This window comes from Anomaloglossus baeobatrachus, chromosome 2, assembly GCF_048569485.1.
Source record: "Anomaloglossus baeobatrachus isolate aAnoBae1 chromosome 2, aAnoBae1.hap1, whole genome shotgun sequence".
In the NCBI taxonomy this organism is placed as follows: Eukaryota; Metazoa; Chordata; class Amphibia; order Anura; family Aromobatidae; genus Anomaloglossus; species Anomaloglossus baeobatrachus.
In genome coordinates, this window is record NC_134354.1 from 183066701 (window position 1) to 183083547 (window position 16847).

A 16847-nucleotide genomic window follows, 5' to 3' on the forward strand; every position below is an offset into this window, starting at 1 on the left:
ACAAATACTGAGGTAAAAACCTCCAATACTCAATGTGCACATGGCCTAAGGCAGTGTTCACATGTTGCGGCTTTCAGTACAGCGGGTCGCACCTGAAAAGCCGTGGCCGTTCGACTCAGCTGAGCGGTCTCATGTGAAACCAGTGACAAGATGACGGCGGCACACGGTGACCACATTTCCACACGCACATAAGTCATTTCTGTCCAATCCCAGCTAGTCGGAGACTTTGTGCCACACGGCTGCACACGGTGGTGATGTGTAAATTGTATTTGCATTTTCCAGCCACCTTGTGGTCCCAATGCACAATCAATGGCGCTAACCGTACAGAGCAGGGGGAGTCCTCAGTAGACATCGCCCCCTCCTTTTAGATGGTTCGGTCCAGGATATATAGGATGGAACACCAGGAAACGTGTATACAGTGTTTGTCAGCCATACATACATCATGGACCAAACCATTATAAAAAAAGGGGACAATGTTCACTGAGAAAACAAGCGTCCATCCCGAGTGAAGGCCCGTCATTGTCCTGCTGGAGTGTCCGTGTCTCGCAGCACGGATACTCCCTCAGGACGCCATAGATAGAGTCGGGCTGGTAAAACCCGACCTCCACGCTGAGCCGGCATATTCGAGAACCCGGCCTGCACACACACTCCCGCGTCCCTCACGATGTAGCCGAGGGAAACTCTCGCGATGCTTCGCGGGGCCTCGTCCTTGCCTGTGATAGGCGCACGTGTGTGTAGGCTGCCCGGAGACAAGCGCTGCTCGCAGGACAGACGAGCCTCGGCCCTCACTCGGGAGCGCGCCTCTCAGACCCCGCCTCCACCAGAACGCCGGCCACGTACGTATTGACGTCACTCGCACATCGTCTGTATTTAATAAGTCGGCCCAGTTTTCCAGGGCGTTCAGTTGGGAGCAGCTTCTCGCACTGTTCGCGTCGCCAGTAATCAGCCTTAGTGTGAAGTACTAGCGACAAATTCTGTTTTTTTTTTTATATCTTTATTTTTTTTTTCTTACGTCACCAAGTTCGAGAATTGTGAGGCGGCCGCTGTGTTCGTCACTCCCGTTACCTTCCTGTCAGCAAACACCGACCCATTTCCTGCTCGAGGGATCCCGGCCTTCTTATCGTTTAGTTATGAGTCATGTGGCCGTCGAAAATGTTCACGGTCTAGACCAGCAGGTAAGTCCGTGCCCGTGGGGGGAAGTGCGGCGGGCAGACAATGGCGGCCTAGTGCGGCGCCGGAGCCTGAGTGCGCACTTACATAACGCGCGCTCCCTGCCGCGCCTGTGGGGGTGGATCGCTCCCGGCCGGCGGGACAGCACTCGCCGTGTATTAGGCGGATGGGCCCTGTGCTCCGGTGCGTCACCCGGGCCGGGTGTGTGATTCGCGGAAGTCTGTGGCGATGACTCACCCGGGAGCACGGCCCGTGTGCGGGCACTCCCTCCTCCCCCATCCGGCCGCGCACTCCCGGGATCCCGGCCTGTGAGGTGAAGGGCCAGGCCTGCTTGTCGCATCCTCACAATGGCGGCCTTTTGTGAGAGGAGAGGGGGAGGGGGGCTGAGCGATCCTGTGTGACGGGGCCGAGTGCGGCCTGTAGGCCCCTGTAAACAGCCCCTGAACACGTGGCTGGGGGCACTAGGCTGGCACCTCTGGTTCCCCGGGATTCCTGTTCCATGGCTGACCCTTACACCATCACATGCCAAGTGTCCTTTATGGGCCACCAAGTTGGCAGCAGAAGTGTAGATGTGATACAGGGGACACAGAGTAATCACCAGAAGAGGCTAATTACAGGAGCAATGGATAAGGCATGTGACTCCAGAATGGACCGAATGGAAGATATCTACAAACTTCTCCCGGTGACCCGGCATCCACAAATCTTTCACCGGGCTTGGTAACCTGGTGCAGACATCAGCAATCCTTTCACTGGGCTTGGTGACCCAGCGCCGACATCAGCAAACTTTTCCCCTCGCTTGGTGATGTGACACAAATGTGCCAGTGGGTCCCACTCTGTGGCCTAACTAGCAGTCAGTCCGGGGGCCTCAGCTGGCAACTTCCCCAATCTACTGGAGCACCATTGTGTCACCGCAGGGCAACTGTGGCCTCTTCCTCAAGCGATGTATTGAGACACTAGAATTTGCTGACATACACATCCCTCTTGTTTGTTTTCCCCAATTTAAGGTAGGCTTTTAGGCAGGGACAGGCTTGATTTGTGTTTTAAAGAGAATCTGTCACCACTTTTTTCGGCCTATAAGCTGCGGTCACCACCACCGGGCTCTAATATACAGCATTCTAACATGCTGTATATAAGAGCCGAGGCCAGGGCTATAACATAAACACTTTATAATACTTAACGGTCGCACTGTGGGCCTTATGGGTGTCTCCGGTGTCGGCGCCGCCTCTTTCGGCCATTTTCGTCCTTCTCTGGCTGCGGTGCATGACGCTTCCATCATCCACACTCTCTGGCATTCAAAGTATTGTAGTGCACCTGCGCAGGACCGGCGAGTGTTTGACGTAGATGCGTCATGCACCCAGGCTTCAGAAAGAGGACGAAGATGGCCGAAAGAGGAGGCGCCGACACCGGACACTCCCATATGGCCAACCGTGTAACAGTTAGGTAAGCATTATAAAGTGTTTTTTATGTTATACCCCTGGCCTGGGCTGTTATATACAGCATGTTAGAATGCTGTATATAAGAGCCCGGTGGTGCTGGCCGCAGCTTAGGCTGGTTTCACACTACGTTTATTTAACATCCGTCCATAACGTTTTTTTAGCGGAAAAGCGGATCCAGTGCAAATGCGTTTTCATTCCAATACATTTGCAATGGACTCGCGTTAACATCCGTTCACCTGCGTTTGCGTGCGTTATAGTGAGGATCCAGCGACTTGCAGTTTTTTAACATCTTTCAAAAACGCTACTTGTAGCGTTTTTGAGCTGCGTCAAAATACTGCATGTCACCGGATCTTGACTAAACAGCACGCAAACGCAGGTGAACGCTGGCGTGCTGATAGACAGGATCCTGCTTTTGTACTGAGCATGCCCAGAACCAGTCTCGCGTGATCTGTCTCTCTCCTCCTCCCTCCCTCACCCTCTCTCTCTCTATCTCTGTCTTTCCCCCTTCCTCCCCTTCCTCTCTCTCCCACCTGAGAGCTGCGGACACTCGTAACCAAGGTAAATATCGGGTAACCACTTCTCTTAGTTACCCGATGTTTACGTTGGTTACGTGTGCAGGCAGCCCGGCTCCTAGCAGCTGCAGACACTCGTAACCAAGATAAATATCGGGTATCCAAGGCCGATGTTTACCTTGGTTACCAGCGTCTGCAGCTGTCAGAAGCCGGCTCCCAGTCTAGTTCCCCTCACTCCTGATCACATGACTCCAATGCCCGCCCCTAAACATCCAGTGACAGGATCCTGCAAAATAACAGATGCGTTTGCATGCGTTTTTTGCTGTAAAAGCAGGATCCGCTTTTGCAGCAAAAAAAGTTCCTGACGCATGTTAAATAAACGTAGTGTGAAACCAGCCTTATAGGCCACAAAAGTGGTGACAGGTTCCCTTTAATAGGATGATGTCAGAAGTGCGTTCTCTGCACCTTTACCTGACAAAGTTATTGTACCTGCACATGTTGGATAAGCATTGGCCATTTGATCATCCATTGTGTATAGATATCACCAGACTCTTGGCCGTGCATGTCAGGGTGAACTTACAACTGTGTTCATTACCTTTTTAAATAAAAATCTGTTAGGCCCATAACTATAAGTTAGCAGATCGATTTGTGGGACTCCGCTCAGTGGTACCTGGCAGGTGGGCAAGAAGCTTTCGTTGCTGCGTTTTATTAGCTGTCATATCGCAGATGGAAGTTGCACCAGGCCCAACAAATGAAATGCGAAGCTGGGGATGCTGGAAGGACAGATTTGCGGATCTCCCTTCTAGTTGCCAGGTATCGCTGACCTAGGTCCCATGAATCAATCTGCTCAGCAATACAAAACCGATACCATAGCAGGACATGCAACATCCTTTAGGTGTCAGTGATACTTGAATGGTTTAGTGTTTTTTTTTATTTTTTTTTTTTCCATCTGCAGTGTAATATGCAGATGAGGCAAGACTAGCTGAGGAAACATCCAGAGCAGACATTTCACATACTGCGCTCCAAAATATACAAATGTAAATTTCTCTGTAACTGAGTGATGCATCGCAAAACTGAAAAGGGCAGCAGAACCAGGAGGCTCCGGGAGTAGTACAAGCTATTTAATTCAATTTTTTTTTTTTTTTGAGAAGAGTTTTTGGCATTCCTCCCTTTAAAGGAGCAGTAGCCCTTATTCTCACACTAGTGGCGTACATCTAGTTGCAGGGACACCCTATTTGTTTTGCAACCTCGGTAAACTGAGCAATCACCCCCATCCTTGAGATATGCAATCCCGTCTGTAAAGTGCTGTTGAATTGACCTCCTTGGACGTACATATACGTCCTTGGTCGAGGGCTAGTGTGGCGAGGCCAGTCATCCCCCGCACATGTCGTCTGACCAGAAGACATGTGCGACTAAGGCTATATGCGCACGTTGAGCACTGTCCCTGCAGAAATTTCTGCAGCGATTTGAACAGTACACGTGCGCTTCAAATCGCTGCAGAAACAGTCCATAATGAAAAAAAAACAAAACTATTTCATGTGCTCTGACTACAGCCCCTCCCATAGACAGAGCGGGACCTGCAGGCAGAGCGCAGGAAAGAAGTGACATGTCACTTCTTAGAACGTGTGCTTCGGGCAGCAGTCGAATCGCTGCGCTCTAATACGCCACGTGCGCACGTCTCATGCACAATCTTCATAGATTACGCAGGACGCATGCAGTAAGGGCCCCTTTTTAGATCACTCAGTCAGGAAGCGCTCCGGCAGGAACCACGCTGTTCCCCCACCGCCGTCGGCAGCCCCTTGTCACGATCACGGGGAGCCAATGGGTTATCATGGTACTGCGGGGGTCACATGACCCCTGTCGCTACCATGTCGTGTTTCCTGTGAACGTTTGCAGAGCTCTGGCACTCACAGTAACACAGCATTTCTCATGATCAGTGCGATGTTTCAGCATTGCTGTGATCAGGAGAAGCTATTGGACTGCGCAGTCATGAAGTCCCCTATGGAGGCCACTAAAATCAGTGTTTAAACAAAAAGAAAATCCCCCCCCCCCCCCTTTTGTCCCATTAAGAATAAAACTAATAATATAAAACTACACATTCGCTATCGCGGAGTTCAGAAATTCCTGATCTATCAAGATATAAAATCAATAAATTATCGGTAAGGCTGCTTTCACACATCCGGCTTGAGCTCTGCGGCTCAATCCAGCTGTGCAAGCTATGCAACGGATGCGGTGAACACACCGCATCCTTTGCTTAAGTTTTTCCTTTGCGGCCAGTCCGGTTTTTGCCGCTTGCGGCATACTACTGAGCATGCGCAGTGGCAAAAACCGCATGCGGCGGCCGGATGCGGTTATTGCCGCATCCGGCCGCCATAGGCATGCATTGAAAAATGCGCCGCATCGGTCGAATGCGGCGCGATGCGGTGTTTTTTTTTTTTGCCGCACGAAAAAACGTGCCAGGCAACGTTCCGGCCGCCGCATCGGCTAAATCTGCCGCATGCGGCAAAAACCGGACCGAACGGGAGCCCATGCGGCACAATGCGGCACTAATTAAAGTCTATGCAGAAAAAACGCAACCGGCAAAAAAAAACCGGTTGCGATTTTCCTGCAAAGTGCCGGATTGTGCCGCATTGCAGAAACCGGAGGTGTGAAAGCAGCTTAAACGGCATTGTGAGGAAAAAACAATCACTTTTTTTCTTTTTTTTTTTTTTTTTTTTTTTTTTGTCGCTGCAACATCGCTATAACTGGCGATCAAATAATCCACATGTACTCAAAAATGATACAATTATAAACGTTGGCTCAAGGTGCAAAAAATAAGCTGTCACTGAGCCCCAATTCCCTAAAATGTAGAACGCTGCTTGTCTCGGGAAAATGGCAACAAACTTCTTGGAAAGTTGTTTCCAACCCCCCCCCCCCCTCTCCGGTTTTCCAGGACAACTATGGTAAAACTAATGGTTTCATGCAAAAGTGCAACATGTCCCGCAGGAAAAAAAAAGCCCTCGTATGGCAATATTGACAGAAAAATAAAGTTATGGCTCTTTGGGGGGGGGGGGGGGGGGGAGAAGGGGGAAAAACGAAAATTCACTGTGGGCGTGAAGTAGTTTAATAGTGCTATGTAAGTAGGTAACTAAATCCCACAAGCGGAATTCATATCAATCAGCAATTAATGGCATAACCAAAGGATATACCAAAAATATATAAGGCTGTGTGCGCTCTGCACGGCACCTAAAAGGTGCGCTTCAGAGCGCAGCTGAAAAGCTCCGTTCTGAAGCGCATGGTGCCGGCAGAGAACGTGCGCTCTGCCTGCAGCTCCTGCCATAGACAGTGCAGGAGCTGCCGGCAAAGCGCACGGAAGAAGTGACATGTCACTTCTTAGAACGCGCGCTTCAGGCAGCAGCCAAAGCGCTGCGCTCTAAGACGCCACGTGCGCACGGCCCCTGCACAATCTCCATAGATTATGCAGGGGACGCAGGACGCATGCAGTTACGCTGCGCTATAAAGCGCAGCGTAACTACATGTAATACGCACACGTGCGCACATAGCCTTAGACTGGAATTTACATTTAATCAGCCTTTAACAGAAATTTGTAGACTCCTGTAATATATTCTTTTAGAAAACAGAAATGACATATTTTATTAAACATAGATTGATTTGACCTGATGAGGCTGGTGTTCTTAGTTTGAAAATCAATTTTTGAATGCCTATATAATCCTTTTGCAAAGCAGTCCAGCTTCATCGGGTCCCAGATCCATGTAATAAAGCATGCTGCTTGTATTGTAGGATTTGGTGACAGACCTGTAAGCGGGCTGACCTGGATAGTTATTGTTTCACACATCCAGGATGTTGTCTAGTTTCCGTTTCTTTAGGCTGAATGCTAATGTGGAGAGTGTCTCTGTGATCTGCTTAGCCTACGAGTGCTCAGTTTATTGTGCTTCCGTATCTGGATTGTTCTATGAAATCTTGTGGGACGTCTTTGCAGATTGTAAGAATATTTTAATTGAGCAGTCTGGTGTATTTTGGGCAGCACATCGTAGGCACTGGTGGGTCTTCTTATTTTGTAACAAGATCGTTACTCCACCCACAGAACGTCACATGCTGTTCAATCGCTATGGTATTTGGCAAGGTGGTAACCCCACTAAAGTGTCTATTGTTGGCACGTCTCCATTTTGTCTTTCCTAATGTCTTGCTGGTTTCCTTGAATGCAGTACCATCTGTAGCCAGAAGATGTCCTGGTTACACCATGTATAGTGCAATGTACCGTGTGTACCAGATAGAGGATGTAACGTAGTACTGTCACACAACTCTGCATTCACTACTTGTACGGTGGTCTTAAGTAAAATCTCGAGGTTCTCCTTTTTTAAGGCTTTAATTCTGACTATATTTAGGTAACCTGTCCTTTCTCTTTATCAGTTTGCTGGGCTAGACTTGAATTCAGCTGACGCTGAAAGTGGTGGCTCCACAACTAGTAAGTACACTCACCATTTATTCATGCAGTAGTAGTGTTTTTTTGTTTGTTTTTTCCCCTTTCCTTGATTTTTTTTTTTTTTCTACCTTCTTTAATCTTTTAGAAGGCCGTTACATTCCTCCTCACCTAAGAAACAAAGAAGCTTCAAGACATGGTAAGTGCAGTTTGTGTTACCATGGGCAGTGCAATCTCAAAATTAATGTGTAAAGCACCTCAAATGCCATCGCAGTGGCCTTTTATGTATTTTGCATACACATTGTTATGCAGGTCTCATCGATCTGCAATAGATGGGATGTAACATTCTCAAAATAACTCCTCAGGGTTTGTGCTCAGTTTCAGACACAAAACTAACACTTTCACTGCTTATTTAGCTGTCTATAAATGCTAAATGGGTTGTAGAATGTTCTGAAAGATGTATTATCGTGTAGGTTACCCAAGGTGTCAGTATCCAGCAGTAGATGTGTATAAGGGCTACGGTGATTGGTGGTCCCAAAGGAATGGTACGGTTGGTTACCTGTCTTGGTGTGTTGGCTGCACAATAGCTTTGACTGCATAAGCTAGCCATTGAGCTGCCTGTGAATTGCAGTGGAATCCTAATTAAATTAGTCTGTCTTCTGCACACTCCTAAGATACTGTAACAGTGCCACATGGCTTTGTGGCCCAATTAACGAATGGTTAGTTTACCAATATTTTGAGCCTGCATTTATGCTCTGTTAGGGCTATTCTCAATGGCAGTTTCCTTCACTCTAAAATGCTATTGTGAATGAGGCCTTGGGGTGAGTCTACGTGAAGCCGCTGCGGCCAAATATCTGTATTGAAAAGGAACGTGACAGCTGCCCTAGCCCCCCCCTTAACCGTCACTGTGACTGTATTGCATCCTTTTTCTACATGGTACTAAGCACCTTTTTGCCACCTTACACCTTGCACTCACGCTATGTAAATCGGTGAGTGACTAGTCAGGAGTGGGGCTGGGGCTGAGTGGCATTGATTTCCTTGGACATAATCCTCCCTCTCATTGTGCAAGTATGTCCCTGTTAATGTGCATGACATGACTTTACAAGAGCAGTGTCCCTCCTGGCTCTTGCACATTTTGCGCATGCGGGCTAGATTCTGCCTCCCTGCGAATGCGCAGTGAAGTCTGGTATACGATCCCTGGCTTCATCGGTGCTCTGTGCTTGCCCAGGCAGGCAGCAGTGATTCAGGACACAGCCAGATGACAGATTTCTGACAAATCTGCGGCAACGTCGCTCACACATCATGTCGCTGATGCCTAGAGGGGCATGCTTACACAACTAGCTATGATGATTATGGGGACATCATCCATCCATCACTCCCCTGCATTCCCTCCAACTAGAGTTGAGCGAGTACCTAACTATTCATACTTGCTATACTCATAACGACTACTGTCTAATACTTGCATATTCGTTCTGAATAGCGTCTGCAGTGCAAGTCATTGAGGAATACTCTCAATGTAACAAGTAACCCAAATTCCGCACTATTCGCTACTCGCAAGAATAGTGCGGCATTCGGGTTACTCCTTACTTTGTGAGTATTCCCCATTGATTTGCATTGCACACGCTATTCAGAATGAATTTGCAAGTAGTAGACAGTACTTGCCATGAGTATAGTGAGTATGAATAGTTAGCTACTCGCTCAACTCTATCTCTAAATGGTCAAAAAAACTGCTTTACAGTGTGCAAGCACTCGGTTTGAAGACCATTTCACATTTTATTTTGCTGTTGCAAATTAACAAAGGGCTATTTAGAATGTAGGAGAAGGGTGCAATACAGTCGGTGGTGGTTTAGGCGGACTGGGGGCAGCTTTCAGGTTCCCTTTTAAATTAAATAATGGTTCTTGCCGTTTTGTGAGTAAAACTACAATTAACCAATGAATTTGAAAATGGCAACTTTTTGATAATGTATTTCTGACTCTCCCTTAGGCTAGTTTCACACATCCGGCTTTTCGACGGTTTGCTGGTTCTGGCGCTCGCCAGTACAGTGTATACAGTGCAGTGGCAGCGTGACACGCTCCGGTCACATGTTGTCATGTTAAGGAATAACGTTTGGAACTCCATTCTATGTCTGAACTGGGTGCAAAAAACCTAAAAAACATCACTATGGGGAGATAAGGTATGCACACCAGTGACTATGGAAGGGGAATACATGGAATAGCAGAAACTGCTGTGTGAATACTGACATGAAAAATTCAGGACACACACAAGTTAGGGACCCCAACGTAGAGAAATACTTTGGCGTAGTGTTGGGGCTCTTCTGCATTGATCAATTCAGTAGCTAAATTTCTCTTTATTCATATATTCATGGCAGTAATGCAGGTTCCATTTTTCACATTTCATTCTTACAAATAGCTATTGAATTTTTCATGTCAGTATTCACACAGCAGTTTCTGCTATTCCATGTATTCCCCTTCCATAGTCACTGGTGTACATGTTGTCATGTGACCTGGAAGTTACAGCGCTGCCATTGTACTGTATACACTGTACTGGCGTGCGCCAGAACCAGCAAACCGACGAAAAGCCGGATGTGTGACACTAGCCTTGGTGTGAAGTTTTAGTTCTCCATTATACAGACTCCAATGCAGGCTTGTTTGATGGGACTTAGATTGCCTAAATTGTGATCTCCATGTTCTTGGCATTACATAATTGGTGTAATGAAATCTACTTCACTTGTGGGAATCTGGCAGCTCTAAAATAATTCACTAATGTGCATGTAACATGCATTACACTGGGGTTTGTCAGCTTGCTTTAGCTTGCTTTTAGACACTAGTCTTAAATGGTTGGTTTGGGTGATTGTCCACACAGCAGTGTAACCTGAACACCATTTGCCAGCTATGTGCAGTTTTCTGTTAACACCAATTTAAATGACTTTCTTCATTCAACAAGATGGAGGCTGGGACGCTGCTCGTGGAGGAAATGGCTATGTGAACGGGACTCATGATGACCGTGATGGTCGCATGAACGGATATGGAGCTAGAGGCTCTGGTCGTACTGATAGAGGTAACCAGTCCTGTGGTTATTTCCAGTTAACAGTCTTTAATGTTCACAAAATGCAATGATTGCACAACACAGATTTCTTTTGTAGTTTTACTCTAGTGCTTGGGTTTGTTGCGGTAATAATGCTTTATTAGTCAGTCTGTAGGATCAACACTTGTAAGCCGTCTGTATAGACATGCAGGTCATAGGAAGCTGAATAAAATAATACCTTGATATTTGCAGTCTGATGTCTTATTCCAGAGACACATTTTTCTTATGTAAATGAGCTGTTAAGATCTGTGGGCTGAGCATTGCTCTCCCTGAGAATCTGCTTGGCGTGACTAGTGTGAAACATAGAAACTTAGGCCTTGTGCGCACTAGGCGTTTTTGCCGCGTTTTTAGCGGCGGTTTTTACCGCGTTTTTGTGCTGAAAACGCAGTGACATTGCTTCCCCAGCAATGTCAATGGGTTTTCATAAGTGCTGTCCGCACACAGCGTTTTTTTTTTTTTTAGCTGCGTTTTTGTGGTGACCACAAAAACGCAGCATGTCAATTATTTCTGCGTTTTCCACTGCGTTTTTCACTCATTGAATTCAATGAGATGTTAAAAACGCAATGAAAAACGCATATAGCCGCGTTTCTATGACTAAAAACGCAGCTATAAACGCAAGGGGTGGGCACTACAGTGACGTGTACAGGAAGAGGATTCCTTCTGTTGGTAAACACAGAAGCAGGAATCCTCCCGGTACCGTCACCGCTGCGTCCACCTCCCGTCCTGTGCATGTCAGCTCCGTGCGGCGCCATGTCTGGGCGGGAGGTGGAGGCAGCGGCGAAAACCAAAGTGAACAGTAGAAAAAAAAAGTCATATACTCACCTGTCCGCAGGGTCCCGGTGCCATGCCCGCTCCCATCTCCTCCCGGTACCGCCGCTCTGGCTGTGTGCAGTCTCCCCGGGGCAGGACCTTGCTTGCAGGACCTGGCGCTGATCACCTGACGCATCAGCTGATCGTAGTCTCGCCGGCTTCTTCGCGCTCGGCCGGCTATCAGCTGATCCTGCCGTCAGGGGACTTCATCAGCTGATCACCGGCAGCTGCTGCAGCGATCGGACGGGATCAGACTCCTGTCCAATCGATCGCTCCAGGAGCTGCCGGTAATCAGCACAGCACATAAGTGAGTATTTTTTTTTTTTTTTTTTTTTTTTCTCTACTGATGCATCAGCTGATTGTATAATCGGCTTTTATACAATCAGCTGATGTGTGATGGGATTCAGGCACTTGATCCTGACACATCATCTGATCGCTTTGCCTTCCAGCAAACCGATCAGATGATATTGGATCCTGATTGGACGGCGCGGGACCCTGACCCAGGATTACTGCGGAGGGGGGTTTATTTCAATAAAGATGGAGTCACTAATTGTGTTGTGTTTTATTTCTAATAAAAATATTTTTCTGTGTGTTGTGTTTTTGTTTTTTTTTTTTTATCATTACTAGAAATTCATGGTGGCCATGTCTAATATTGGCGTGACACCATGAATTTCGGGCTTAGGGCTAGCTGATAATATACAGCTAGCCCTAACTCAATTATTACCTAGCTAGCCACCCGTCACCAGGGCAGCTAGAAGAGTTGGATACAGCGCCAGAAGATGGCGCTTCTATGAAAGCGCCATTTTCTGGGGTGGCTGCGGACTGCAATTCGCAGTGGGGGTGCCCAGAAAGCATGGGCACCCTGCACTGTGGATTCCAATCCCCAGCTGCCTAGTTGTACCCGGCTGGACTCAAAAAATAGGCGAAGCCCACGTTAATTTTTTTTTTTTTTAATTATTTCATGAAATAATTAAAAAAAAACGCTTCTCTATATTTTTGGTTCCCAGCCGGGTACAAATAGGCAGCTGGGGGTTGGGGGCAGCCCGTACCTGCCTGCTGTACCTGGCTAGCATACAAAAATATGGCGAAGCCCACGTCATTTTTTTTTCTTTTTGGGCAAAAAACTGCATACAGTCCTGGATGGAGGATGCTGAGCTTTGTGGTTCTGCAGCTGCTGTCTGCTCTCCTGCATACACTAGTGGATGGAGGATGCTGAGCCTTGTAGTTCTCCAGCTGCTGTCTGCTCTCCTGCATACACTAGTTCTGCAGCTGTCTGCTCTCCTGCATACAATGAACATTTTGAAGAAGGAAATGACATCAGACCTTTTTTTTTTTCATCAACAATCTTTAATGGCATTGTGCACTGATTAAAAACGCAGTGAGTAAAAACGCAGCAAAAAACGCACCAAATCGCGGCAAAAACGCATGCGTTTTTGCCGCGTTTTTTAGCCGCGGGTGCGTTTTTTTAGACAAACGCACATAAAAACGCAGCGTGAAAAAAACGTCTAGTGCGCACATACCCTTACACTTTGCTTTCTTGCTCTCCCCGCAGAGCTGATTGTGATTTCACTTCTGCACTGTTGGTTATAACATTCTCATTACATATATATTTGTAACTGCAGCTTTCCCTTCACAATGCTGTCAGAGCTATGCATCAGTACAACGAACCCTTTGCTTTTTATCTCACAGGCGGCCAGTTCTGTACAGCAGAACTTTCTAGTTCTTCTCAGTGCTTTTAGCTCGGCTGTACTGCACCGATCCCCCCCCCCCCCCCCACTCTCCGCTGTCTGAGATAAACGGCTGAAGTTATCATGTACAGCTGAGCAGATGCAAAGTTCTTCTCTACTGTACAGTATTAGTTCTAATCATGCATGGCTCTGCAGCGTTTTCAGACTCTGTCATTCAGGGCTGTGGAGTCGGTAAGCCAAACCTTCGACTCCGACTCCGACTCCTCAAATTCTCTTGCACCGGCTCCGACTCCGACTCCGACTCCTACATATATTGCTTAGTTAGGTGAAAAATTTATTGTAGTACATGAATATGTGTATGTGAACATCAGACATTTAATAATTTTTATGATACGATAATCAAGATATTTGGACAGAACATAAAATATATTTATTGGAATACAACTTTAGAACACAAAAAACTGTAATAAATTGTAAATATGTAATACACTATGTAATATACAGTAGATTACATATATATCTTGTGTGTGTATATACACTGTGTGTGTGTGTGTGTGTGTGTATATATATATATATAATATATATATATATATATATATATATATATATATATATATATATATATATTACATATTTACAATTTATTAGTTTTTTGTGTTCTAAAGTTGTATTCCAATAAATATTTTATGTTCTATCCAAATATCTTGATTATTGTATCATAAAAACAATTAAATGTCTGATGTTCACATTGTACTACAATAAATTTTTCACTTAAATATAAGCATTATACTAAATGTTATTATTTAGTAAAATATTCAGCACATTCTGCATTGCACTCCTGTCCCCAATTTATTATATATTTTAGGAGTCGGAGTCGGTGCATTTTATTCCGACTCCGACTCCACCAAAATGAGCTCCGACTCCACGACTCCGACTCCGACTCCACAGCCCTGCTGTCATTACATGTCTGTGTACAGCCCATAAATCTTGGCAGCTTTACATATGAAAATGTGAATTTCTCTGGAATAGGACATTTGATTGCAGATATTAAGGTATCATTTTATTTAACCTCTTCACAACACATGACTTACTGGGTACGTCATGAATCATGAGGTTAAACCTTGCCGTGGGCAGTCTGCGGCGATCTACACACATACCAGCTGATTTCTGCCAGGTGTGAATGGAATCGCGTTCCACCCACGGCTATTAACCCCTTACATTTCGCTGTCAAATTCTGACAGCGAGATGTATCCGCGCGCTGCCATAAGCATAACTTACCCAGCGCCATCAGCGGCCACATGACATCCGGGGGTTGCCATGGTAGCACAGGGTCATGTGATGACTCCTGTAGCTATCATGAGTCACTTTCTCTCGTTGCCGGCAGACTGCCGTTTGTAAGGAGAGCTGCTTTTCTCCAGACCTCACCTCTGTATAGCTGTGATCTGGAGACATGGAAGAGCGATCAGACTACTGATCTTTGTGAGTCCCCAAAGGGGGTTAGTAAAATAAAAAAAAAAGTAAAAGTTTTAAAACAAAGTTCAAATCACCCCACCCCATTTGGCCCATTGAAAATTAAAGGGTTAAAAAATGAAAAATATACACATTTTGGTATCGCTGCGTTCAGAAATGCCCGATCTATCAAAATATAAAATCAATTAATCTGATCAGTAAAAAAAAAATTCCAAACGCTAAAATTAAGTATTTTGCTGGCTGCAAAATGCAATAACAGGCGATTAAAATGTAGCATCTGCGCAAAAATGGTACCATTAAAAACGTCAGCTCAAGACGCAAACATAAAGCATTACTGAGCCATAGATTCCAAAAAATGAGAACGTTACGGGTGTGCGCCACTTTTTTTTTTTTGCTGTTTTCCATTACACTAAATGGTAAAACTTAGTTTTCATTTAAAAGTACAGCTCGTCCTGCAAAAAATAGTCCTTATATGGCAAGATTGACGGAAAATAAAAGTTACAGCTCAAAAGGACAGGAGGGAAAAAAAACGCCCAGGTGTGAAGGGGTTAACTTTCTGTGACCTGCGTGTGCTCGTATGGATGGCTTAGGAGAGTTGAGCCTACTGACAGTTTAATTGTCCAGACGTTCACACCTAGTGAAAATTGCCCATTAACCCCCTTCACGACCGGTCAATTTTTCGCTTTCCGTTTTTTTTTCGCCATTCTTTTTCTGAGATGTAACCGCTTTTTTTATTTTTCAGTCAATATGGTCATGTGAGGGCTCATTTTTTGCGGAACGAGCTGTACTTTTAAATGAAACAGTTTTACCATATAGTGTACTAGAAAACGGCAAAAAAATTCCAAATGCTGAAAAAGTGCAAAAAAAGTGCGATAGCACTATGGTTTTTGAGATTTTATTCAGTGTTCACTATATGGTAAAACTGATGTGTGGGTGTGATGCCTCAGGTCAGTGCGAGTTCGTAGACACCAAACATGTATAGGTTTACTTTTATATAAGGGGTTAAAAAAAAATAGTGGCGCACGTTTTACTCCATATTCCGTGACCCGTAGCGTTCTCATTTTCTTCGGCGCTCCATTGGGAGACCCAGACGATTGGGTGTATAGCTACTGCCTCCGGAGGCCACACAAAGTATTACACTAAAAAGTGTAAGGCCCCTCCCCTTCTGCATATACACCCCCCGTGGGATCACGGGCTGCTTCAGTTTTATGCTTTGTGCGAAGGAGGTCAGACATCCACGCATAGCTCCACTGTTTTTAGTCAGCAGCAGCTGCTGACTATGTCGGTTGGAAGAAAAGTGGGCCCATATGGGGCCCCCAGCATGCTCCCTTCTCACCCCACTTTTGTCGGCGGTGTTTGTTAAGGTTGAGGTACCCATTGCGGGTACGGAGGCTGGAGCCCACATGCTGTTTTCCTTCCCCATCCCCCCTCAGGGCTCTGGGTGAAGTGGGATCTTACCGGTCTCCAGGCACTGAGACCGGGCTCCATCCACAGACCCGGAGAAACTGCTGGATATGGAGCTGGGTATCGTCAGGGACAGGGCCCTGCTACATTAAGGTACTCTGTGTCCCCGTACACATCGCGCACACACACACCAGCATTGCTGGGAGTGCTAGTGCGCCGGGGGACAACAGCGCGGAGCGCTTGTGCTATTATTCACTGCAGCTTAGCTGACTGAATTTATGTGTTAGAAACTGCCGCGCCGGCCGTTGCGGGGTGTTTTACACTGTGGCGCGGCTGGGACTTGTGGTGCGCCGGGGACTTCCGCGCTGGCCGTGCACAAGGACGGGCCGCGCTTATTACTCGAGTCCCCGGCTTTGCGGCCTAGTTTTCGCTTCGTTCCCGCCCCCCAGCCCTGTCAGTCAGGGGAGGGGCGGGACGCTGTACAGAAAGTCAGCGCCGAGAGCTGGAGTCTGCTTTGCATTCTCCAGCCCCCTTCACTGGACACAGTGGGACGCCAGTTTCCCGCTCTTGTCTGGGGCACGCCCACGGCCCGCCCCTCTTCACAAGACGCCGGCAGCCATTCCTGCACGCAGTCTGGGCTGGAGAAGGGAGACAAGCTCTGGGCAACCAGTCACAGGATTCGGGCGACCACACACCCGCTTTTGTGCGGGCGGTAAGCGGCACCTGAAGTGCTGACCCCACTAATACCATTTGTACTTTATGCCTAGATGGCTAGACTACAGCAGCAAAAAGCAAGGGTGCTAGGGCACAGGCTTTCTAGGCTGCTTGTATTGCATGTGCTGAAGTGTTCAT

General features: G+C 46.7%; 1 protein-coding gene across 6 annotated transcripts in view; it reads left to right on the plus strand.

Moving 5' to 3' along the window:
• The first annotated feature begins 845 nt into the window (after positions 1 to 845).
• Positions 846 to 16847, plus strand: part of DDX3X (DEAD-box helicase 3 X-linked) — a 105755-nt gene continuing 89753 nt past the window's right edge. For 2 of the 6 annotated variants that reach the window (XM_075335521.1, XM_075335522.1), the window contains exons 1-4: positions 847 to 1175; positions 7529 to 7583; positions 7687 to 7737; positions 10483 to 10596. In XM_075335521.1, coding sequence (XP_075191636.1) covers positions 1131 to 1175; positions 7529 to 7583; positions 7687 to 7737; positions 10483 to 10596 — 265 coding nt within the window. In that variant the 5' untranslated portion in view covers positions 847 to 1130. Of the gene's footprint in view, positions 1176 to 7528; positions 7584 to 7686; positions 7738 to 8011; positions 8084 to 10482; positions 10597 to 16847 lie in introns of all 6 variants that reach the window. The other 4 variants (XM_075335523.1, XM_075335524.1, XM_075335518.1 and 1 more) reach the window with 3 other exon arrangements.